At 40.9% G+C, this 25,298-nt stretch overlaps 3 protein-coding genes and 1 pseudogene across 5 annotated transcripts; all 4 read left to right on the top strand.

The window, feature by feature from the left end:
• Window positions 1–2,462: 2,462 nt before the first annotated feature.
• On the top strand, window positions 2,463–7,304 carry LOC116265429 (MDIS1-interacting receptor like kinase 1). Its single transcript, XM_031646021.2, has 2 exons — window positions 2,463–5,878; window positions 6,719–7,304. The coding sequence occupies exons 1-2, from the start codon at window positions 3,244–3,246 to the stop codon at window positions 7,105–7,107; spliced, it is 3,024 nt and encodes a 1,007-aa protein (XP_031501881.1). The 5' UTR covers window positions 2,463–3,243; the 3' UTR covers window positions 7,108–7,304.
• Window positions 7,305–8,381: 1,077 nt separating this feature from the next.
• LOC116265585 (uncharacterized) lies at window positions 8,382–13,362 on the top strand. Of its 2 annotated transcripts, XM_031646291.2 has the most exons (9): window positions 8,382–8,476; window positions 8,765–8,833; window positions 9,719–9,800; window positions 11,071–11,102; window positions 11,729–11,770; window positions 11,990–12,070; window positions 12,551–12,639; window positions 12,765–12,815; window positions 13,006–13,362. In XM_031646291.2, exons 3-9 carry the CDS (start codon window positions 9,727–9,729, stop codon window positions 13,024–13,026), a joined length of 390 nt encoding a protein of 129 aa, XP_031502151.1. In that variant the 5' UTR covers window positions 8,382–8,476; window positions 8,765–8,833; window positions 9,719–9,726; the 3' UTR covers window positions 13,027–13,362. The 2 variants fall into 2 exon arrangements, with proteins under 2 accessions (XP_031502151.1, XP_031502150.1); XM_031646290.2 differs by lacking the exons at window positions 8,382–8,476; window positions 8,765–8,833 and adding an exon at window positions 9,481–9,630.
• A 2,998-nt stretch (window positions 13,363–16,360) lies between these two features.
• LOC116265583 (chalcone synthase-like) lies at window positions 16,361–17,979 on the top strand (annotated as a pseudogene).
• A 2,022-nt stretch (window positions 17,980–20,001) lies between these two features.
• Window positions 20,002–23,952, top strand: LOC116265579 (beta-glucuronosyltransferase GlcAT14A). Of its 2 annotated transcripts, XR_004175147.2 has the most exons (5): window positions 20,002–20,724; window positions 21,483–21,558; window positions 21,674–21,789; window positions 23,080–23,654; window positions 23,754–23,952. XR_004175147.2 is itself a non-coding variant. In XM_031646286.2 (4 exons), exons 1-4 carry the CDS (start codon window positions 20,160–20,162, stop codon window positions 23,589–23,591), a joined length of 1,269 nt encoding a protein of 422 aa, XP_031502146.1. In that variant the 5' UTR covers window positions 20,002–20,159; the 3' UTR covers window positions 23,592–23,952. The 2 variants fall into 2 exon arrangements, 1 of the variants encoding a protein (XP_031502146.1); XM_031646286.2 differs by having other exon boundaries at window positions 23,080–23,952.
• The last annotated feature ends 1,346 nt before the right edge of the window (window positions 23,953–25,298 follow it).

Genomic DNA, 25,298 nt, shown 5'->3' with positions numbered 1-25,298 from the left:
AATAGTTCACTTTATGAAATTTCAGATCTCTGGTCGGTCTCCCTACTCCTTGGCGTTTGGGAATGGCAGTTCGAACTTTGTCTCTGTCGTGCTTGAATGAGCTAAATTTCAATCTCAGATCCTTAGATAAAATCATCTTTTGACTTAACCCAGTTACTGATTGTTTGTTATGGTTTGGATATGAATCAGAGATGATGGATAATTTGGTGCATCAAATAGATACTTAGATGATTAGATGAGTTTTTTGTTAACATTCGTCTATTAAACTATATCCAAGTGACTCGGTTTTAGTCTGTGCTCAAAGATTGTTGGCGCTTGATTCACCTGTCAAGATATTTGATTCTGCTGGTTATTTGCTGCTTGATTCTATGTCCATGGTTTGCTTAGTTTTGGCGGTTCACTTTTAGCCTGTTCCCAACGGTGGCATTGGTTGGCACTTGATTCCCCTGTGAAGTTCTTTGAATCTGCTGGTCGTTTGCCGTTTGATTCCATATCCATGTTGGTACTAGAGATTTTACTTCTGAGAGGGCGCGCCAGAAGGATATGGAGCCCTAAGTTTTTCTACCTCTACTTCGGAGCTCCAGAAGGTGCTGATGAAAGACACTAAGTATGTAGGTGTTGTAAAATTTCACTACTGAACCAAATCATCCAAGCTTCTCATTCAGCGAATTGGCTGATTCAGGGACTTCAGAGTTGTTTGAAAAAAGAAAGAAGAAAGTTTATGAAAGTAATTTAAAATAAGAAAGGCCTTAAAATAATAAATATCGTGACACGTGACACAGTTGTATATTCTTGTGAATTGAATTGATTTTCCATCTTCAAGTATGCTGATTCAGCCACTTTTATATAGATATGTATGGAAAACAAATAAAATCCATCTAAAAAGTGCTCCTTTTTAAGATTGAAATAGGAAAGCAAAATAGTTGTTTTTATGTCTAAGCATGATTTCATTTAACAATGTGGGAAGAAGAATTGGGAACTATGAAGCTTTTATATAGATATGTATGGAAAACAAATAAAATCCATCTAAAAAGTGCTCCTTTTTAAGATTGAAATAGGAAAGCAAAATAGTTGTTTTTATGTCTAAGCATGATTTCATTTAACAATGTGGGAAGAAGAATTGGGAACTATGAATTGTCTTCCCAATCAAACGGGACCTAAAGAGGAAAGGAATTAGGAAAGCAAGGCAATTGTATGTCGTTAATATGATGAGCGGCCCGTTATCTTTTTGTGAACTCGTACAATCCAAACCCAAAGCGTCTGGTTTTCCTGCTTGCCGAATCTGAAAGCGGAAACAATCCCTGATCTGGGTAGTTGATTTGGTCGGACTTGAATATGAAGCCTATGCCCACCCTGGTTCCGATTGATTTCACCAATAAATCAATGTGGAGCCTTCAGCGGTGAATTTCTTTCGCGAGGTAAAATATATGTTTATTATCTTATCAGTTTTTTAATCTAATCCTTACTTTGTAAATCTTGATATGGCCAACTATGAATCAGTCAACTGTTCATAATATGTTGAGAGTGACATCAACTTCCCTGAAATTCTTATAATTCTGAACTTTTATCGGGGCATCTTAGGCATTATAGTATGTAAAACACATGGCATTCTATATAAAATTTCAGAAAAATTAAGGGTAATTTTACGTCATTTATTAAAGAAATTTTATTTCAGTTTTTTGTCTCTCCTAATTAATTTCCTAATATTTCTTTCTTCCTCCTAATAAACAGTCTAACCTTTTGAAACAAAAATATAACTAATTTATAGTTAGTTATCTGTTCATATTTGATCACACGCTTTACGTAAATGCTCTCAAAAGTTTAAGATGATTGAAAGTTTTTGAGGCCGCAGTTAATTTATTTTAGCTTTTCAAGAGAACGGACTTTGAGCTCAAGTGCTTGGATGGCTTAAATGAAGGACTACCATGACACTTGTGTGCAAGTTGAAGGAAAATAGTGGAGCGAAGTTTCTGCATTCTTTTCTTTATAATGTATATGTAAAGCACATAGGGATATATCAATAAAGAACGCGAAACAAATTCGTAAACCACAGTCCATTTAAATTTAAAATTTGTTACTAATTTCCTTCCACTTTGTGCAGACTGTCGAAGCACGAGGGCATTTTTCTAGTAAGAGAAGGAGGCACAGTTCCTGCGCGTAACACGCTTCTGAACATGCTGCCCCAACGTAAAGGTGCCTTATTTTACAACCCAATCTGCCCATCATGCAAGCAAAAGAGAGAGAGAGAGAGAGAGAGATGATGGTGAAGGTTCATCTACCTCTGGCACCCCTTGAATTCCCCGCGCCTCTTAATCATGGCTAAATAATGCATCGTAATGAAAGCAATCCACGATTCAACCACTCCCTAATTGCACCTTGCATGTGTGTAGGATGCTTCTACGCACTCAATTATGCTAGAGAGAGAGAGAGAGAGAGAGAGAGAGAGAGACTCCTTGGAGGCATTCTGTCAGAAGTCACATGGAGCCCACGTTTATTACTGAAATCGAAGCATTTTTTAGAAGCGCCTGTGATCATGTGCGCATGTGGAAAGGGACGGGAGTGGGAGGCGAACTGCCTCACAGCCCATGGTCTGTTGCTATACTATAATTGTTGTTATTACTTTATGCTTTCTACCCTCACCATCATCACTGCTATCATACATCACGCACCTTCGCTGCACATCCATTATTTGGCTTTTGCTTAGACCTTCCTAACATGCAAAGATTCCTCCCCTTTTATTTTCTTCTCTTTTTTTTTTCCAAGTTCAATCCCCTTCTACTCACCAATTGCAACTTGTTGAGCTTTTTGCTCCGGCCCTATGCTTTCTTGCTTCCCGTCAAATAATAAGAAAGCCCTCTATTGGTGATTCTTACACGGGAAATTCCGTGGCGTAAACCATGTTTACAAAAGGATAGTTCTTGTTCTTGCGTTAGGCAAGAGAAAGAGTTATCTCTTGTGGTAATTCCCATGGGCTAATCACATTCTATCTGTCGCTACTGTAGAATGAGTTCCTGATCTACTCATGACTAGAGAAAATGCTACCCCTCAATAATGAAGTAATAAACAGGCTGTTCCATCTTCCTAGGCTGCACGAGGTGCATGGTTTCTTTAATGTTAGATACCGAACGGCATCATCGTCTTCCTGAAGTACATAGCACTCTTGGTAGTCGTCCCCACTTCTTCTTTCCTCGGCTTTGCAGTGCCAAAAAATGCAGGAAGTTTGAGGCATAAGCGAAAAGCAAAATGCCTCCGGTTGTGCTCTTTGTGCTTGTTGCAGTCTTCTGCATTTCCGGAGCACAGAGCACTGAGTTTGATGATGAGGGTTCAGCCTTGTTGTCTATGAAGTCAAGCTTAGACGACCCACTTGACTGCCTGAAGGGGTGGAGTTCTGAGAACCAATCGTCACACTGCAACTGGACCGGGATTTCCTGTGACTCCGACAGGCTTGTCACTGGTATTGATCTGTCCAACATGAATCTCACTGGCAATGTCTCCGATGCGATACAGTCATTCCACCGGCTCTCCTTCCTCAACCTGTGCTGTAATTCATTGTATTCACTGCCAAGATCGGTTTCAAAGTTGGCAATGCTGACATACTTCGATGTTAGCTCAAACCAGATTGCCGGAGATTTTCCTTCTGGATTGGATGCAGCGATTGGTTTGGTGACCATCAATGGTTCCGGCAACAATTTCACTGGCTTCCTGCCTGAAGAGATTGGAAATCTCAGTAGACTTGAGATCCTGGATCTGAGGGGAAGTCTTTTCCGAGGTAAGATTCCTGTATCTTACAAGAACATGAAAACTCTCAAGTTTCTCGGCTTGTCAGGCAACAATCTTGGTGGTCGGATTCCAGCTGAGTTAGGCCAACTTGAAACGTTGGAAAGTTTGATAATGGGATACAACCAATTCGAGGGCTCGATCCCGCCTGAATTCGGCAATTTGACCAATTTGCAGTACCTAGATCTTGCTCTTGCCAACATTGGCGGCACAATTCCGGCGGAATTAGGCCGTCTACCGCATTTAAACACCGTCTTCCTCTACAAGAACAAACTTGAGGGTTCGATCCCACCAGAAGTTGGAAACATAACATCCTTAGCGATGCTTGACCTCTCAGACAACTTACTCTCCGGCGAGGTTCCGATTGAATTGTCTAACCTCAAGAGCTTGCAGCTGTTGAACCTGATGTGCAATCATCTGAACGGATCTATACCGGCCGGGATCGGCAAGTTGGCCAATCTGGAGGTGCTGGAGCTGTGGAACAACTCGTTCACTGGGTCGCTGCCACCGGATCTTGGCCAGCATTCAGCTCTTCAATGGCTCGACGTCTCATCAAATTCATTCTCTGGCGAAATGCCACCGGCATTGTGCAATGGTGGTGCCCTCACGAAGCTCATTCTCTTCAACAACGGCTTCTCCGGTAGTATTCCGGCGGGTCTCTCTAGGTGTGCATCTTTAGTGAGAGTTAGAATTCAAGACAACCGTTTGGTGGGTAGCATCCCTACTGGCTTCGGAACACTCCCTAGGCTAGAAAGGCTAGAATTAGCCAACAACAGCCTATCAGGACGCGTACCGACCGACCTGTCTCAGTCCTTATCTCTCTCATTCCTTGATCTCTCAAGAAACATGCTGCAGTCATCACTGCCATCAAGCATAGTCTCCATGCCTAACCTTCAGAGCTTCCTAGCTTCCAACAACAACCTTACGGGACCAATTCCTGATCAATTCCAAGATTGCCCATCTCTCTCCGTGCTCGACCTGTCAAACAATCGCCTCTCCGGCGACATCCCGGCAAGCCTCGGGTCCTGCGAGAAGCTGGTGACCCTCAACCTCATGAACAACCGGCTCACCGGCGAGATCCCGGCCACGCTGGCGACGATGCCGGCGCTTGCCATCTTGGACCTCTCCAGCAACCTCCTCACCGGAAGGATCCCGGACAACTTCGGCAGCTCCCCGACATTGGAGTCCTTCAACGTCTCCTACAACCGCCTCTCCGGCCCAGTGCCGATGAACGGCATGCTCCGGACGGTGAACCCCAACGACCTCATCGGCAACGTCGGCTTGTGTGGGGGCGTTCTACCGCCATGCCTCGGTGCCAGCTCTGCCGCCCACTCAGCGGCACAGAGGCGGCACGTCCGGCACGTGCTCCTGGGCTGGCTGATCGGGATGTGCACGGTGGCGGCCGTCGGGTTGGCCGTCGCCATAGGGAGATGGGCGTACAAGCGCCACCTGAACGGCGAGTCCGGCTTCTTCCTCCCATTTTTTCGCGGTCGCGCAGAAGGCAAGGGAGACTGGCCATGGAGGCTGACGGCATTCCAGAGGCTGAGCTTCACCAGCAGCGAGGTGGTGGCATGCATCAAGGAAGCGAACGTGATCGGAATGGGAGCAGCGGGGATCGTCTACCGCGCTGAAATCCCTCGAACCCGTTCGGTAGTGGCCGTGAAGAAGCTGTGGAGGATGGAAACTGCGGATGATGATATGGACAGAAATGGCGAATTGATCGGAGAGGTGAACCTCCTGGGAAGGCTCCGCCACAGGAACGTGCTGCGGCTCTTGGGTTACCTCCACAACCACGTGAACACCATGCTTCTATACGAATACATGCCCAATGGAAGCTTGGGCGAGGCGCTGCATGGCAGAGGCGGCCTGCTCATGGACTGGGTGTCCAGATATAACGTGGCCATCGGGGTGGCGCAAGGGCTCTGCTACCTCCACCATGACTGCTACCCTCCGGTGATCCACAGAGACGTCAAGTCCAACAACATACTGCTCGACTCGAACCTGGAGGCAAGGATAGCTGACTTTGGGCTAGCGAGGCTGATGGTGAGGAAGTATGAGACCATGTCAACAGTAGCTGGGTCCTGTGGCTACATTGCTCCAGGTGGGTTGGACTTGAAAAAGATTCAGATCTTCCTTTTCCTCACTTTATTGATCCTCACTGCCGTGATCATCTCTTAGTACCGTCTTATCCCGAATTTTGCAGGCACTAAAAACTCATTTCTGTCCGCTGTTTTAAGCAAATTTTGATGCACCGATGGATTCATGGTGATGAGTTTCCTACAAATCTTTAAGATATATTTTTCAACTGAAGATGTGGTTCTTACATTTTAAAAATGTTGAATTCGCAAACCCTTGTTTTATTGCAGATATGAGAATTCATATCATAAATATCAAATATTCAATAATTTAAGTTCATTAACTAAATAGCTTAGTTCACAGCAGGGTCAGATTTCATTGAAGCAATGGTCCTTTTGCTTCATTGAACGAGTCATTATTATCCATCTCAAACATTAAGTCTCTTAATTTGAGGATACCATGTGGCATTTGATGCTTCCCTTTAGCACGTGCACGTGGCACATTGAGTTTGAATTATTTTGCTAGATTCCAAAAGGCTAACCACAGGCCCACGTGGATGTTCTCTTCTTTAATTTTTCCTTTTTTGTTGTCTTTTTGGCCTTTACGTGCCCTTTTGGGTCCCTTTTGCCTGACACGGATGCCATGAGGAGGATCAAGCAAGCAATTCTTTTGGCAGTCTAATGTTCTCTCAATCTTTCATGCAGTGATCGATAGATCCAGATACCATTTTTTGGCTTTACCAAATTTCTATTATGTCCAATGCCAAAATTGTCTCAACAATCTTCTGAAAACTATCCTGCTATTGTGCTTCTGTCAATATTTTCGTTTTGTAAACTTCACCTGACATAATAATGGTTCCTTGCAGAATGTGGGTACACATCAAAAGTAGACCAGAGGATCGATATATACAGCTTTGGCGTTGTGCTAATGGAGCTTGTAACAGGGAAGAAGCCATTAGAGCCTGAGTTTGGAGAGGGTGTAGATATAGTTGAGTGGATTCTCCGAATGGTTCGAAACAAAGTTGGGATAGAACAAGCTCTTGACCCAAATATAGCAGGCCAATGCAGGCATGTCCAAGAAGAGATGCTTCTGGTCCTTAGGATTGCTCTCTTGTGCACGGCCAAACAGCCAAAGGACAGACCATCCATGAGAGACGTGGTCACCATGCTGGGGGAGGCTAAGCCAAGGAGAAAGAGCAGTGATGACAAAGAGAGGCCAATTTTTACTCCACCTCCAATTTCTAGTCTTTTGTAGATAACAAGAATAAGTGTACATCTAATTCATGTCTAACGATGTACCTCTTTCTTTATGGGGATTAGCATCCCTCCTTTGGTATCTAAATGTATCTTGGATAAAAGAAAGTGCCGGAGAACAAGCTTTCCATCATTCTTAATTTTTTTTTGTATTTACTGTTTGCCCTTATGATATTTGTAAACATTCTATCTTCATTCATGTAACTGCTAGTTCCATCTGAAGCTCGCATCTTTTTCCTTCTCTGTTTTTTCTTTGCATACGTATATTGGGCTTCAGGGTCATGAACATCAGGTCTAGAACAAGGTGTAACATATAGGTAATGGCAGGTACATGACAGTATCTGCCATGGGCTGGTCTGAAGTTCAAAGCTGGATGTACATTCAGGCCTCAAAGACGGAGACGATGTTCAAGGCCCAAAATGACAAGAATACGTTTGATGACAAAAGGGAACGATCCCTCTTGTAAGGACAACAATGAAATGAGAATTTTTTTTTCCCTAAAAAGTCGAAAACATTGTAAAAGGGGATAAATACGGAGAGTCTAATGTTCTGAAACACCAATTTTCTTCAATACACAACACTGGTGCAGAATCTGCAGATAAGCGTTACCAGACCAGCTTCAAGCCCAACACCAGGGATTAACTTGATAGCCAGTAGGTAGTCAATGACTATACTACATGTTAGGGAATGCAATAACCAGCAGATGTAAGCACTATGCTATGACCAGATGACTCGCAAGTGAACACATGCAAAAGTTAGTAGACAAAACGATCACTTCTTTGACAACAATCCCACAATATTTGACCACACGGCCTACTATGATCAGAGAGTTGAAATTAGTGCTTATTACTCCGTTTATGTATTCGTGTGATGCTTTAGTATGGCATGAATGTTCTTGCATGTTTGGAAAAATATCACCCATCTCTAAAATATAAAAGCTAAATAATACACGAAATGGTGCTTCCAAACAATTTCAAAGATTGTAACCATATGAATCCGGGAAAATAGTTATAAGAACACAGGAAAGTTATGTTTCTCAAAACTTCCAAACTCCCAAGCAGGGGTAGAGCTAAAAAATTCTGGTTAATGGGCACCAAATGTAAAATTTTAAATTTGAAAGAGCACCAACATGTAAGTAAAAAAATTACTAAAAAAATCAATACAAAATAAAAAAAAATTGGGTACCGTGTGGGCAACTGTCCACACGTAACCCACACCTCCCTCCGCCCCTGCTTCCAAGCAAGATTTATTTTACGGGAAACAATGGTCTCTATTCTCCTTCGCCACTGCCTCTTCCTCCTCCGATCGACCGAGCTCCCTCGATTCTCTTCTCATCACAGAGTCGGCGGGGCGATCGTATTTCTTCACAGGTAGATCGTTCCACTTCCCCTCTCTTGCCCCATCTCTACCCTGTTTCTCTCCCTCTGCCTTTCCCTCTGTGTGTCCACCGCACGCATTGTGTCCATAGGAACACATCAGAAGGAGACGCCTGGAAGGAGAACTGTGTGTCCGCCACTTCTCCTCTCTCGCCCCATCTCTACTTCTGTCCGCCGCTCTTCAAATTTCTCCTTTTCTTAGAAACCATTTTTTCCTGTTTTGCATTTTGTTCTAATATGCTAATATGTTTATGAATTTACTCTCTGCATTTTTATTTGTAGAGCATATACTGATGAACAGCAATTGATACGAGTAGTAATTGTTCTTCAACATCGCCTTGTTTTTTGATGGTAAGAAGCAGAATCAGAAACCAGAATTTGTTACAGTTGCAGCTTTCTGTTTTCCGTTTCGTGTGGTTTTCCCTTTTGTTCTATCTAGATTAGGAGTTCATGGGCTCTTCGTAAAACGAGAAAAAAAGAACTACATTCATTTCATTGTTTATGGGCACTTCGTGAAACAAGAACAGAAAGCCGTTTTGGTTCGTTACTGTAAGTTATTTGGTGTTATATTTTATTACTGTCAATTTACTCGAATTTTCGTATCCAACATACATCGTTATACACACACTCCTTAACAGTGAAATGTTTATAATGTTTGGTTTAAGGTTGCCATGTTTCTATTTGACTTTTTAAAAAAGGGAGGTTTAATTGTCAAAAATCTTGTCTACAAAAAAATTTTCTTGTCTATCAAATCATGAATTTTTTACCCTCAAAAAAAATTCTAGGCCATGTTTTCTTGTTTATTAAATTATGAATTTTTTATCCTCCAAAAAAATTCTAGGCCATCAAACATGATCCCAACAAAAAAAAAAAAAAAGTAAAATTACCTCCCATGCCAGTTTACCATGAATTTTTTTCCTTAAAAAAATTCCCCCACAAAAAAATCCAGCCGGCCGAGTCTTAGACCCCGTACGGTGAGTCACACGGGTGTTCGACCCAGAGCCCGAACCGAAACGTTGCCAGTCAAAACGTGGGCTGCGCGTTTCCCTCTTTCTCGGTACTACCGTCTACCGAGGATCGTCCTTGCTCCCTTCTCCTCCCTCGCTTTTTCTCGAGTGTCCTGTTCTTCTTCACCTTCCCTCCACCTGGTGCGATGAAATTCCGCTATCTTCTTCAATAGCTTGCCCTCTAATTGATTCTATCTGCTTGCCCATATTCTCCTCTTGTGAGTTGCAGGAAATAGGATGGGTGTTCGACAATGTCAGGTGTGTGAGGAAGTCCAATCCAAGTACAAGTGTCCCATATGTCTTATTCCATAGTAAGAATATCCCTCTCCCCATGTCTATCTTCTCTTTCTTTTGGGCAGCTTTTTAAGCTATTGAACAGTGCCTGTATCAGTGTGTATGTGTTTTTTTCTTTGTTTCTTTTCTGGAAGCTTTCGTTTATGGTTTGCTCATCGGTGTTGGTTGGAAGTTGGACTGTATAATTTAGCTTAGTGTTTTTGGGTTTTGAGTATTTTGTGGGTTCTTTGCGTTTGTTTACTAGTTTTCCATTGAAAGAATTTGAAATACTCACTGTTGCTAATGTCGGTTGGCTTCATCTTGAGTTTTCAACTACGTCTCAGTGTAGTCCGTGCTATTATCAGGAGATATTTGTTATCACCGCGCAATAATGGATTATGATTTTATCTTTTGGTGTATCCTTCTTGTTTTTTCTTACTTCTGTTATTTAATTGGTTTAAATGTTTCTTGATGTTTTTAATTTATTTGGCTTGCTTCGTATTTGGGTTAGAGTGACAACGTGACTAGAAATGTGGGATTGACAAGTTTTTATGCTAAACCAGGAGGGGAAATCTGAAGTTTACAAACGACATTTTCTAGATGTTTGAACCAAAAGACCGGTGTCCATTTGGCGGGTCTGCTTTAGCGGCTATAAGCTTTAAGCTGCTGGATGTCTAGATATGACACGACTGCTTAATGCTTGCAGAAACAACCCGTGCTCTTTTCGGCGCAATGTCAGGACATTCATTGACCAATTTTTCTGCTCTGCTTCTTCCCTTCCATAATTTCAAAATTGTAGTTTGTATGACCATTGAAGAGAGCCCTTGTTGACAATCTGACGCACAAACTCAGTTAGTAATTATTAGTTTTTTATTAACGTAATTCTGAATTTTGAATTTCCAATGTGTGCACTTAGCGTCTGAATCCTTCATTACCCGGAGGCATATCTTAATGTCAAGATTTGGACTGGTGTTTGCTGATGGGATGCTTATATGTGCTCGACACAGACATACTTGAATCTTCAGTTCTGTAAACTTGATGAATCGTTGGATTGAAGACTTCCTTTGATTAGTTTACTGCCTTTGTAGACATCACATGAGAAGGTTTTGAATTTAATTGACAGTTTGCAACCGTCTATGCTGTTGCTTGAGATGTCCTGCTATGCAATTGGCTGGTCCAGATGTAGTTTCTTATTGTTAAGTTTAGTTGTGTGAGCTTATTTGATATACTGGAGGATTGGCTAAGTTAATTTTTTAGGAACTGCCAAGTTATTCAGTTTGTCATTTATAAAGGTTTTTAAATGTGCAGTTGCTCACTTGCCTGTTTCAAGAAACACAAAGGTATGCCCTTCACACATGATTTTTTTTTTTTTTATATGCAGCCCTCCAAATAGATGTACGATAATGTGTATTTATAGCTAATCCTGTCTGTAAAGAAATCAAGGTTGTGAGAAGCTTGAACCTTAGATGACCAACTGCCAATAGTGAATGCTGGCTGTTCTTGCGTTCCAATGAGGACAAAGTTTAAGAATTTTTGTTTAATTTGCATGATGCCTCGCAACCTACATATAAAAATAAAATAAAGTAGCCTTTCTTTCCGTATTGTGTTTGTAAGCATCTCCCTCTCTTGTGATATGCCCTGTAATTTTAATTTGTACTGCTCTCTTTCTGTTCATTTATTTCTCTTTTGTATACCGTGGTCTTTGACTAGTGCAAATGTGCACCAGGATTTCATCTTTCAATAGTTCCATACATGAACCTCTGGACAATAACTCAATAAGTTCTTAAAAAAAAAATCATTTTCTCTTCATATTTCTGTTTGGCCTTGTCATTACAAATTCAGGTATAGAATTTACAGTTTCCAAGTAACAGTTATATCTGTGTTGTATATCTCAAAATGATCTTTATTAGATTTGTACATTTGATTGCTGGAGTACTAGAGAATCACTTACCTTTTGATAATGCAGAAGTTCCTTGCTCCAAACCATCAATTTCTGAGGCAAAGCTGGGTAAGGTTTCTACCAACATTTGAACTTGTTAACCATTTCTCCTTTTTATTTTTTTCTCATGCTTTAGTTTTTTACTATAACTTTTTGAAAATTAATCTTTGCCAATCTGATTAGATTTGGTTATGCTTACTAATAATAGTCCAGTTTTTTGCGATTAATTCACATTTTCCTTATTTCTCAGGCTTTTGAATTATATGTAATCATTTCACTGTCTTGCAGTGCCCGTTGTAATACCTGAAAGGCCATTGCAAGTAGATAAACAAGATTGGCTGCTTCAGAAAAAACAGTACGAATTATTAGGTACTTTTTTCTATTTTCAGGGACTGTGGAAGCATGATCTTCATTAACTTCTTAAGATTTTAAGATTGTTCTCAGGAGTGGCTTGTGCAGGTGTATTCCTTATGCTTGTGTTAGCAGTCGTGTATAATTTATTTCACTGAAAGAATGTGTATGTCTTTTCTGTTTTACCTGTCTGTTTTGACGTTTAGAGTTCTGAAATACTTATCTGCATGTTCCTTGCTCCCTATATATACTACATATTGACGAGTGTAGATCCACTCACATTTTCGATGATCCTAGTACTTCCAGTCTTCCACTTGTTTTGTTGCTTATCTTCGTGACTTGTCTGCATTGTATTGCCATTGATTAATGGGCCTCTTGTACTTTTCCAAATATGACCTTTATGAAAGGCGTGTGAACGCTGTATGGTGATGATGATATTATTGATTATGTAAGCTTTGTTAACTGTGGGATAAGGTTTTCTTTTCCTTTTATTTTCAGCATCTTCAGATCAAATCCGAGATGCATTGAGGGACGAAAAACTTCGAGAAATTATATGCAAAATTGACTGTTCCACAAATGGATATGATGTAAGCCCTTTTGGATATCGTATTCTTTAACAGCCCCTTATTTCCTTCCCCCTCTCCTCCTCTTTACTTTCCATTTTCACAAGGAATGCTATTTAAAGTGCGGTGGCTGCATCACATTTTACTAGGAACTGGAGAAAGCCATGGAAGGAGGGTCCTTCAGAGAGTTCGCGGACAAGGTAACAGCAGAAATTTTTCCTAGGTGCAACGTGGAGCAAAATATGCGGATGTTTTATATGCTTTGATGAGATTTATTTGGCAGGTTAAATAGCCAATATATAATTACCTACTGCAACTACTGCATAGAACTAGTAGCATCTTTGAGTATGCTCTTATGCGGCTGTTTCTTCTGCTTCCTTCCCTTTGCAGATTCTGTCTTTCCTTGGTTGACAGGAACAAGACATCGGTTGCTTGCACATGCCATGCATCGAAACCACCAACAGATTTTGCTCTCTGCTTGTAAGTTATTGTACGATCAGGACCACATTTTTCTCTGAAAATGGGGATTTCCTTCTAGACCCTGTCACTCATCTCTCTTTTGTCGGAGGCCACACCGAGCGTGATGCATCCAAATTGCTAGAAACAGCCGTAGCATGATAAAGTCGAGCATCTCCAACTTGTCGTACTGGAAAGAAGACATTGCCATATGTTGCATGTAATTGGCATTTGTGTACATTTACAAAGCTAAATACTTGAAAGTTTCTTGTTGGTTGGCCAGTATTCTAATTCTAGATCAAGTTGGTTGATAGTTTGCTTTTGATGACTTGAAGCCAGATTCGATGTCATCAATATCAATGTGTATTGGCTTCCCGCTGGTATGCATCGTGCAGCCTGCAAAGCGAAAATGGTAAGGGGGGCAAATATTGCTCCTGTGGAATATTCACCATCATTGGGCCTGTATCTGCCAATACACCCCTGTATTTCTAGTTACCATTTCTATGGCCAATATGGCTCTGTACAGGCCAATGTATGTTGGATTTGAGGATTATGAATTATGATACGGTAGAAACGTGATGTTTACGGCGTTGCTTGGAGTATCGAGAACGAGTACACATTGGCATAACCAGAAGATGTGATAAAAAGTTTCATGGCGTGTGTAATATATATGCACAAACGAGCTTATGAGAGTTAGCTGTGGCTGAACACCCCATGTTCATATTTATCTCGTATACCAAGAGGAAATGACCGTCGTCCTCGGCTTTCTTTTCTTTTCTGTGCTTATCTTGCAAGGCCAATCGATGAGAGTTTCTTCTATTTAGTTGAAGACTCTGCTTCGGAGCCAACTGGTGAAGCACCTTGGTTGGGATTGGACGGAGTCCGCCCCACGTTTGAGCAAGAAAATTGACTGTTGTGGACTCGGCAACTCATTTCCTTGTTACTCAGGAAAACTGCCACAAAGAACTTTTCATCTGTTGGAGCAGCGGCAAAACCTCTTAGACGTGCTTCCATCAGCATAAATGTTTTCAGTGGGTTGAGGTTGCTTATCTCTCCGCTACATTGTGCAACACAGGCAGACTCGGATTCTCAATTTAGAATGCATACAGTGAAAATTCACTACAATGAACTTGATGCATGAGATGGAGGTCATTCATTAAGAAAAAGAAGCATGGAGATTTTAGATTTATTTAGGAAAGTATATATGAAGAGCTTCATGCTTGACAAATCCTCCTGCAAAAGGTGCTCTAAGAAATGAGCCAGGATCTAATTTGAAGTTTTTGTTATTTTCTAATACATTGGACGTAGTTTCGGTTTTGTTTTTAATGTATTTACCCTGGAGCAGCGGCAAAACCTCTTATCCGTTTCGTCTGTTGCTGTTGTACAACAAGTAAAAGTGATATTGACAGCCGTATTTGCTCATATTTTTTTTCACTTTGTATTGTTGCTACTGTTGTAAATAATTTTTGTTTTTTTACAACATCGTCCTTTTTGAACTACTAATAACGGACTTCCACCTTTCAGAAAAGGACACCCCCACTTTACAAGGAGGCGGCCTCTCACCAGTGTCGGCTGGTTCTCAGGCCACGGACTCACGGGCGGCAACTCTGTAGACAGGCCACCCTCCTCTCTTTCTCTCTCGCCCTGTGGTGGTTTCTCCTCCAATCAGTTTTTTTAATGACATTGACATCTTGTTCTGTGGGATGCATTATAATTTCCCTCTTTTCTTGCAGCCTCTTTGGTTTGTCATTTTTACTGTGGTAAAGGTTGCTGGCTAATCTTCTTTTCTTTGATGTGAGAATCTTTTATTCCCATTTTGTGTTACTTTATAACTTTTCTCCATCCACTTTTTTTAGTTATTGTCTCATTTAATACAGTTCTTTTCAACTCTCTCCCTCTCTCTATAATACGGAATGCCAACCACTTACTAACTAAGGATAGAAAGCAGACCTTTTAAATATATGTGAAAAAGTATTTTAAACAAAATTTAAACCTACTAATGTGTTTATAAACATTGGTTTTTTATAAATAATGTTTCAGTTTAAGTTATTGTTGTAAAAAACTTGTTTTCTTGATTATCAAAATTTTGATGTTATAAAAGCCGTTCATTTCTTATTATTAATAAAACATTACTAAAGTAAAAAAATCACTATTATATATATATTTATCACTAAATCGCTCTTTAAATCATATGTATGAGGTTAAATTGTAGAAAAGTTATTTTAATAATTAAGTTTAACGAGTCAGACTTTTATGCCTGAGAATTTTTTTTTACCAGTTTTCATATATATACAGAAGACAAGACAGGTCCCATCACTCGAAAAGTCTCCATTCAAGGCTCAGGTCATGTTGTACATACATAAGACTCATTTAATAGCATGGACAGTTGAACCCAATGATTTTGTGTTAAATGACGAAAATGCTTGGCCATTAAAAAGAAAAGTTCTTTGAAAAAAACACGTCTCTCTGTCGGACCATACCAACAACATTATAATAATGTACCATCAAATACATAGGAAGAGTAAGGGGACATTTTAATAATTTTTAGATATATTTTTTAAAAAGTATATTATTATATTATATATTTAAAAATTTTTTTTTTTAATTGATGAATCAATATGACGCATATAACCAGTTTATTATGATTGTAACAGCAGAACGTTGCTTGACCGATCCCCGAACTACACTAACATCTACAACAATAATAATCTTTTAAAAGAAAACTAAAATTGCCAGCCACTAATTCACATAAAAAGGCTTCTACAAGAATATTGAAAAACAAGATTTTTTACCTGTTAGGAGTTAAAAAATTTTAGTTTCACCTTTTCTAAAAATATAATATTCCCATGGGTGAGTTTTTCTTCCACGCCCTTTTTCTCCAACTATTGCATATAAAACTTGGCGCAGTTGTTCTTTAGTTTTTCGTGGTCTGCACGATGGCAACTCTCCTTTTGCTTTCACGAAAAGGATGTGTTGTCGCTGCCGGTCGCATTATTGGTCTCCCGAATGAAAAGGGGCCCGCACAACATTTCTCTTGCGCACTACTATTTTCAGCCTCCAAGCCGAAAATAATGTCTACATGAAAAAAGAGAAATGAAAAGAAAGTATGAAGCCTAGCATTCAGCAGTCTGAAAAAGAAGTGGGATCCTTTCTCACTTGACAAATTTAATCATGGAGACAAAATTGTCACTTCACTTAGAGTCAGTGGCAGGGCTATGTACGCGCTTGCGTGGGCGGCTGCCCACACGCCTCCACTCCACTCTATAAAAGCCTACACAAACCACCACCTTCATCACCAACTCTCTGTGAGAATATGGCGAACGTCGGCGACGGCGCCAGGAGTGTGGCTACAGTGCTGGCCATCGGCACGGCGTTGCCGACGCAGGTGGTCGACCACAGCACCTACGCCGACGAGTATTTCAAGCTCACCAATTCCGAGCACATGATCGGCCTCAAGGACAAGTTCAAGAGACTCTGTAATTAGATAACTCCGCTTGCTGCTGCCTCGACCTAACCTAACTTGCACTTGCACTTTATTTTTACACAAAGAAATCAGGATGGTGGCAATCCATGCAGATGGCAGAGGCTTCTCCTATTTGTGCTAAGGAAAAAAAAAGGGTAGAAAAAACAAGTGGACCTGATAATACATGCCATCTTCGAACTTAGCTGAAATGCACTAACAGAGACTGCAGTAATCCTAAGAATACATATATGCTAAATTTAATTTGCTTCTTCTTATTCTTATCTTTCCACATGCTTCTCCTCATATATATATATATATATATATATATATATATAGAGAGAGAGAGAGAGAGAGAGATTTGATTTGATTGTGTGTTTGCATGCAGGTGAGAAAACGACGGTGAAGAAGAGGTACACTTACATGAACGAGGAGATGGTGGAGAAGCACCCAACATTAAGGACTATGTGGCTCCTTCCCTAGATGCTCGCCAAGACTTCATCATCCCGGAAGTGCCTCGGTTGGGGAAGGAGGCAGCAGTCAAGGCCATTGCCGAGTGGGGGCGGCCTGCCTCCAGCATAAGCCACCTCATCTTTTGCGCCACCGGCGGGGTGGACCTTCCTGGGGCCGACGTCCGCATCATTCAGATGCTGGGCCTGCAGCCCTCCGTCAAACGTTTCATGTTTTACCAGCAAAGCTGCTTTGCAGGGGGCATGGTGCTACGGCTGGCCAAGGACCTGGCAGAAAACAACAAGGGTGCGAGGGTGCTGGTCATAAACTCTGAGCTCATCGACCACCTTGACAGCCTGGTGGGTCACGCCTTGTTCGGCGACGGCGCTGCCGCCCTCATTGTTGGTGCGGACCTAGTCCCCACGATTGAGAAGCCGATTTTTATGATCGTCGGGACGAGGCAGGACCACTTGCCGGATACCGGTGAGGCCATAGGAGTCCACCTCCGGGAGGGTGGGCTGTCCTACCACATCGGGCCGGAGGCGCCGGGGCTCATAGCGGGGGTGCTGGAAAACATCCTAGCGGAGGCGTTCTACCCACTGGGCGTCTCCGACTGGAACTCCATATTCTGGGTAATGCACCTGGGTGGCCCTGCCATCCTGAATCAGGTGGAGGAGAAGTTTAGCGCCAGCAGGCATGTGCTCAGCGAGTACGGCCACATGTCCAGTGCATCTGTGCTCTTCATCATGGATGAGATGACGAGGAGGTCTAAGGAGGGAGGGCACGCCACCACCGGGGAAGGGCTGGACTACGGCGTGCTTTTCGCCATTGGCCCCGGCATCACCATCGAAACCGTCGTCCTACGTAGCGTACCCATCGACGCTTAGACCTTTGTTATATCCTTGCAAAATCATAAACAGTTGCAGGTTTGAGTACTCTTTTATCTTTTAGATTCATGTATAACAGCTCCTGCCAGCAAATACACAATAATTATGTGATGGTGTGTTTGATTAACTTTGATGCAACGATTAAGATATTCCTACGGGATCTGAGATTTTGAGTTCTCAGATTCCAAGTTTTCAAGTCTTCGATTAGTAGTAAAGATTTAAAATTCTTTATCCAATGCTTTTGAAGAGTGATTAACTGTTGCTTCCAAGCTCCATTTAATCGAGGGGTTGGATTTAAGATTTTTAACAAGAAAGAACTAAAAAACTATATTGACAGGGTTTAGTCTTAAAGCTTTAAATTTGGAGAAAGTCTAAAATACAATGTATTCGTTTCTGACAAAAAATAAATAAAGAAAGAAAGAAAGCAGTATGATGGTATGATGTACATGATGAAAATATTACTTTGAAGAAAAGATTAAGAACAGATAGGTAGGAGTTGGTGGAAGCAGGTGGGAAAAGTTTCGGGCATTGAAGATTGGCAGTTGCGACCATTAATCAACAGCACATTGTGACTATTCGATGAAATTGCTACGTACGCAGAGAAAAGGAAGAAATGTATTTCCTAAAACTTCATAAGAACTTGGTAGAAACCTCATATGATTGCTCACAAGATAAAGGAAAAGTAACAACTAATATTTTAACTAGGATTTATATGTGGTATACATTCAACTTTGGTTGTTTGTTATCAGATAATTGCTCAAATGACTTTTAAATTATTTCAATAGATACATAGGCGTTTGCAAATATTTTAAAAACTTGAACTAACTTTTGTAGACTAATCGTAAATTTAAGCCTAAGTCACATTTCAATAACGCTTACTTTTTGATGCAAGTGTCTGCAAAGGTTTAAATTACTTGTAAGTTTAGGCGTTTTGGAGGCAAAATATCGTTTTATTTTTTTTATATGACTTTTTTTTCTCTGGCAAACAAGATTTTGTAACAATTTGTTTATTAATTGAAATATTAGAACGTTTAATTTATCATTTAACCTTATAAAATGATAAAACATTAATCGCGTATAATTTATCGTAAGGAGAATCAAATCATGCTATGCCCAAGTTATTATGCATGAAGACATTTAAGAAATCATTAAGACCAGGCCCAGATGTCGGCTTTATTAGTACAAGCTACTTTGATCAGGTGGGTTGAGTCCAGGCAGACAGGCCCTCCATTTGCTTCAGTTACACTTTGACCAAACTGCACCATACAACTTGTCCCGTTCTAGTTGTCCGGCCTTGACTTGGCCCCGTCCCCAGAACATGTTCTCTGGTCTCAAGTACGCTGCGGACATTCCGTCTATGAGTTTCCAACAGCTCTCCTTCCAATGAACAAACTACTTAATGAGTTATCCTGGAGCGAGACAAGAACCTAAAAAGTTTACTAAAGACAAAAGCAGAAATGAAAAAGAAAAGTGCTTTAGATTTCATATGTGTAAACAGTTTCAGCTAAACACAAGAAGCTAAAACTCTTCTTCTTTCAATTTTTTTCTTTTTCACTAGGGTCCAAAACTGGATGAAGTTAACATCCACAAGAATCGAACTAAAAATTGACTTTCTAAAATTAACTTGCGTAATGTTAATAAATTGAATTCGAATTGGATTTACTATGACTTAGCTTATTCTGAATCATATTTAGATGGAAAATATGAAAAATGGTTCAATTGCGCTTTTTACATCGATCCCATACCATGTCCTTTTTCCGATCAATAATTAATTATATCTGAATCTTATCATCGGATCTAGCTATATGAATTTAAATTCAAGTTGAATATTGTTTGTCTTTGTACATATCTTAACCCTGTTTTGCAAATGGGTCGAATTCGAAGAAGCTAAAATTGAATAAAAAAGTTTCAAATTGTACTAAACCGTTCAATGCACGTATAATTATGGACGTAAATCCTAACAAACTATTACCGAATGGGGAACTGAGCCTGGTCTGGTCCAGGTCCGAAATCCAGAACCGACCCTCAAACTTCGGGTCGGATGGTCGAATCATATCCATCTCGATTCCTGGGGGGTTGATTCAACAGTGGCATTTAAGTAGTTTTCAGGGAAATGATGGGGTGTCTGGAGGCACCGAAACGGGAAGGAGAGCAGTTCGGTGGCCTGTGAGTGTCCGGTATATCAACACGTTGCCCTGACGAACCGGCGGTCCCGTACAGAAGCGCCACCCACCGGTTGCCCCTTCCGCCACCGATCCGACTACCGCCGCTGCGCTGTTACCAGAGGGGAAATGCAGCCGCAGCACGCCCTAAGCATAAACCTGACGTCGACGAAGGAGGGGAAGCGCCTTCTCTGCCTCCTCTCCGCCTCCCTTGCCTCTCTCCTCCTTTTCATACTCTCCTTCTCCTGCCGCTTGCCTTCCCCTCTGTCTTCCAGGCCCCGCCTTCAGTCCAACCCCCCGATCCCCTTCCGTGAGCCTAGCTCCGCCTCCGCCTCCACCACTCCACCGCCTCCCTCTCTCGCCTACTTCATCTCCGGCTCCAACGGCGATGGCGACCGAGTCCTTCGCCTTCTCCACGCTGTCTACCATCCGAAGAACCGGTATCTTCTCCACCTCGACAGCTCCGCTTCTCAGGACCAGAGGGAACGGCTTGCTCTCGCCGTGCAGTCCGTCCCCGTGTTTAAGGCTGCCGGAAATGTAGACGTCATGGGCAAGCCGGATACCGTCAACCCCCGGGGATCGACGGTCGTCTCCGCGACTCTCCATGGGGCCGCCATCATGCTTCGGTATTTGGAAGAGTGGGATTGGTTCATCAACTTGTCAGCCTCAGATTACCCGCTGATCACTCAGGACGGTATGCATTTTTTCCTTCTCTATGATTAGTTCCTTTTTAGCTTCATTGGAGTTCCATTTCGTTAATTTTGCGATTGCCTTCATTTTTCTGCATTTATTATATGGTGAAACCTCTACTTTTAACCATTTTGGATCCACCCCTTGGTTATGTCCCTCTGCGATTTCCTCATTACCTTCGCCAATCACCGGTTGGGGCTATATCTCAAGAGACCGTACGGAATTTTCTGAAAAATTAGCTTCAAAGCAGCTTCATAATGTGCAAGGAACTTGATTGATTCAGATATTCATTGCGACGATTTGGCCTGCCTTTTTTCCCCCCTGCTCGAGCCTTCTGCAGCAAAGGCTCAACCACGCTCGTCTCTTTACGTACCCTTGTTCAAGCATGATTTAAGCAGTTATTGTCATTATGCTGTTGTTTCTGCATCTCTGCTAAGCCAATGGAAGCTACTTTGGAACTTAATGTTATGTGGGTCGTTGGCTGTAAGTATTGTAGTAGTAATCAGTGAAAGGTCTTCAAGGGCTTAATTGCCTTGTAAGACTGGAGTTGCTCAACTAGCATGATGTGCTGACATGATTCACATGAACATGAAAATTAGGAAAAATAATCTATTTGGCTTGTTCAAAACGTGCAACCGAAATACTTAGTTACCATACTTCTACAAGAGGAAGTTTTCCTTGAATGCATATGTTTTGCGTGCACTTAGTAGCTCATTTTCCGGCAGTTATGGAACTGATTGATTTTGGTTCTTTTGGTTGCAGATCTGCTTCATTTGTTATCCTTTGTACCAAGGGAGCTAAACTTTATACAGCACACAAGTCATATTGGTTGGAAAGAGTATACATCAAACTAACTCATACATGGATTGATTTTTATTTTTTCAGATATAATGCACCACACCTGACGTGGTCTAAGTGTCACATGGTTAATGATTACAAGGTTGATACTGCAGGTACCGGAAGCTCAAGCCAATTATTGTTGACCCCGGACTTTACCTTTTATCCAAGAGTGATGTATTTTATGGAACACAGAGGCGTGATATGCCTAATGCCTACAAATTTTTTACAGGTATCAGGTTGATTGATTAGGTTGTTTATATTTGTTTTTTGTTCTACATCCGAAAACAAACAAATTAACTGGTGAATAATTGAATTGGAAAAGGAAACTGTACACCGGATTATGAATTTAGAGTTATGAACTTTATTTTTGTACACAGAACAGTTTCTGACCATTGAGAATAAGATACGTAAGTGGATGATAAGTTACAAAATCTTTATGCTGTCTAATTCAGCAAATTCAGCAACTCATTCATTTTATATGCCTGTATATTGTATTCTTTTGTAATCTGTGTTCACTTTAGTTATTATCCTGAGTGATCCTTTGGAAAAATCTCCTTATTAAATATCTGTATGTAGTATTGTCCTATGAATGTGGGGAAGAAGAAGAAATGTCCTTGTTGCTATGTTTTTTAGGCTCTTGAAGCATTTGGTTGAGAACCAATAAGTGACATGTACTTCAAAGTTTGATTTTGTTTCGCCACTTGCAAGCATCCTTTTCTATAGTCAGATGACCTAATTCAACGTGCAGTAAATTGGATAAGTTACCGTGGTTGATACTGGCTGGCTTAACCTTACCAGTGTCAGTCATTAGTCATAGTAAAATATCGGAGTGTTTTGAGTTTCTGTTCACAGCAAGGTACTTCTGCTCATAGACAATCTTGGTCCTGTGAGCATTGTCTTAATATACCATTTGACAAACAGTAATTCTGGTAGTGCCATGCTTTGGTTTTTCTCATGTTTCTCCTCTTGATAGTGTTGATCAGGCTGCTAGAGAGTAAAGTTTCCTGGTTGATCATTCTTCTTTGCCTGGTGTTTCTTTTATGCGATGTTTTTGTTTGATTTTTACTAATTATCTCAACTACTTTTTTAGCGAGGGATGTTCTCAGTGCTGGCATATGTTGCTTCTAAGGGTTTACCTGCAAAATGTTTGTCTCTGCAAAATGTTTGTCTCTGTGTTTGATGAAAAGTCTGGATTTATCAGGAATTCCATATTGTATGGGATGGGTTGTTTTATCTGTTCTCCTGACTTCATGAATTGGAAAATTACGATCTTTTGCAGGAACCTGTTAACACAGTGACGTTCTCCCAAGTTGTCTTCATTTTTTATCTGAACACCGAAACACATGATTGGTTGATACTGTTTGCTAGAGGATAAATGTTTGTTCGGATAACCTTGTAGATTTAGTCGGTTAAAGCATTTATATTAGTGGCTGCATCATTTTACGGCTTTGAACTTGCAGAGTATCTTTAACATTATGATGGTTGGCCAGTCTTGAATATATATTTAACTTCTGTGCAGGTTCTGCTTTTGCTATTTTGAGTCGTAAGTTTATTGAATACTGCATATTGGGTATGGACAACTTGCCAAGGACTCTTCTGATGTATTATACAAATGTTCCTGCTTCACATGAGTGTTATTTTCATACGGTAGCCTGCAATGCAGAAGAATTCAAAAGAACAATTGTTAATGAAAATCTACAATTTGCTGCATGGGACAGTCCTCTGAAGTCAACATATCGAATGCTTGAATTGGTTGATCTTGACAACATGACAAAAAGTGGTGCAGCATTTGCTCAATCTTTCAAACGAGATGATGCAGTGCTTGACAAGATAGATGAGGTGGTGCTAAACCGTCAAAGCGGGAAGGTTGTTCCTGGTGCATGGTGCATAGGCAAGGGACGTGACCCCTGCGTTGTGTGGGGAGATGCTGATATTCTTAAGCCTGGAGCTGGAGCCAGAAGGGTTGAGAGGCTTCTGATCAAAAGCCTTGCAAATGAGACATTCCATTCTATGCAGTGTCTATCTGAATAATCCACACCTTGCCCATTGGTTGCAGTAAAGTATATTTTCTGGCATACTTCACCAGCGGATGGGGTAGGGTTCTTTTTTGCGAGAGAGGAGGCTGTTTTTTGTTCAGCCCATCATAATCTGAGATGAAAACCAAGATGTTTTATTGATTTACTGGGATGGCAGGTGTTCTCCTGGAAGATGCAAGCCTTTCGTCCATTGCCTTCTTTTTCACAATTGGAAGGAACAGGCGCGAGTTTCACTCACCGAAGACTGGGCATGTCATGTACCTTTACTAACAAGGGGTTCCTTATTCATTGTTTACATAAGCGCTTGTAAAGAACTAAAATCTAATCTTAATTGAATTTTTAATTGTTTGTGAAGATATTTGAAAATCCCATTTTTGTTCGTAAAATCATGGATCAGATTCATGAGCTGTGATTGAATGCTAAGATCTCAAAATTGCTTCAACCATTGATCATCTATGTACCCATTTCAGTTCCTTTATCCATCTCAGTTTCATTTTCCTCACCTGTCTTGTCCCTGGGTTGATTTCTATTCGTGATTGATATTCTGAGCATTGATCAGGGATATGAAAGAGATGGCTTCCTATGCTTCGAGAAAAACGAAGATATTAGTGATGTTCGAGAGACAGCTACTATTATTTTCGTGCCTCTGTCACTAAATGCTTTTTACTCACTGTTATCAACATCCGACCATGTCTGCAGATATGGTGTGTACCAATATAGAGCCGAACTTACCGAGGCCAGATTGGCGGATTCAGCTTCACATCATCTGGTAATTCAGTGAAATGGTAACAAAATATTCATACAGTCCACAAGCCGACGTGTATGGGTGATACAGCTACCATTCAATTTTCGGATAGATAGAAACCAATATTTATAGCATTAGTATTATTTCACATGCGATAGGTTGTCTTTTCTGCTGATATCCAACCACCAAGCTTTATAAAGACAACAATTTAGGTGAGCTTTAAAGCAGCTCAAAAAATGGCCAGCCCTCCCTCCCCTTGTCTCTAGCGACCGGTGGTGAATAGGGCCCTGGACTTGGTATTCCATTTCACGAAGAACTTTTTTTCCTCTGATGATGTAAAAAAAAGCATTGTCACATCTGAGAGCCATTGTCATTTCTTTGTTCCATGCTTTACATGCAATTCAGATTCATCTCACTTCGGGTTAGATCGGAATAGCCCGGAGTCCGTCACCTCAAATTCCTCACTCTCGTTAGTTCCATTTCACGCTGTCGTGTTACACTTGAAGGCTCAATTTTTTGCAGAGAAGGATGAAAACGCACTTTGGATGGGAGGAGAGCGGACAAAATTTATAAAAAGGACAAAGTTTTCTTTTTCCAATAGTGAGAAATCTACCTACTTCTTTTTCCTAGATGACAAAAAATACTCCCCCCTTTACACACTTGAACATAGAACTCTGCGTCAGGCTTTTCATTATTAATTCTTAAACATTAAAATTAAATGTATCTACTTTTTCGGATATTCATATACTTTTGACACTTTTTCCGATATTCATATAATTCGATTCAAATTTGGATTTGAGTATGAACAAAGAAAAGTTTTAACTGTATTTGACTTCACAATCCAAAAATAAATTCCGACGTGAATCTGAATCTGACCAGATATTTATGGTTATCTAAGTCTAAATCTGAATCTGATCACATGCCATTTCATCTTATCTTACTCAGATGTTAAAATTT

The sequence above is a fragment of the Nymphaea colorata genome, chromosome 12 (assembly GCF_008831285.2).
Source record: "Nymphaea colorata isolate Beijing-Zhang1983 chromosome 12, ASM883128v2, whole genome shotgun sequence".
Lineage (NCBI taxonomy): Eukaryota > Viridiplantae > Streptophyta > Magnoliopsida > Nymphaeales > Nymphaeaceae > Nymphaea > Nymphaea colorata.
This window is presented reverse-complemented; position numbering and strand designations above follow the sequence as displayed.

Excerpts from the sequence above, each read along its gene's own strand:
- LOC116265585 (XM_031646291.2), top strand. The coding sequence starts at position 9,727 with ATGGGTGTTCGACAATGTCAGGTGTGTGAGGAAGTCCAATCCAAGTAC. Across the intron at positions 12,071-12,550 it reads AAAACAGTACGAATTATTAG|CATCTTCAGATCAAATCCGA; the intron begins GTACTTTTTTCT and ends TTTTATTTTCAG. Across the intron at positions 12,816-13,005 it reads TCAGAGAGTTCGCGGACAAG|ATTCTGTCTTTCCTTGGTTG; the intron begins GTAACAGCAGAA and ends TTCCCTTTGCAG.
- LOC116265579 (XM_031646286.2), top strand. The coding sequence starts at position 20,160 with ATGCAGCCGCAGCACGCCCTAAGCATAAACCTGACGTCGACGAAGGAG. Across the intron at positions 20,725-21,482 it reads CCCGCTGATCACTCAGGACG|ATCTGCTTCATTTGTTATCC; the intron begins GTATGCATTTTT and ends TTTTGGTTGCAG. Across the intron at positions 21,790-23,079 it reads TGCCTACAAATTTTTTACAG|GTTCTGCTTTTGCTATTTTG; the intron begins GTATCAGGTTGA and ends ACTTCTGTGCAG.
- LOC116265429 (XM_031646021.2), top strand. The coding sequence starts at position 3,244 with ATGCCTCCGGTTGTGCTCTTTGTGCTTGTTGCAGTCTTCTGCATTTCC. Across the intron at positions 5,879-6,718 it reads CTGTGGCTACATTGCTCCAG|AATGTGGGTACACATCAAAA; the intron begins GTGGGTTGGACT and ends GGTTCCTTGCAG.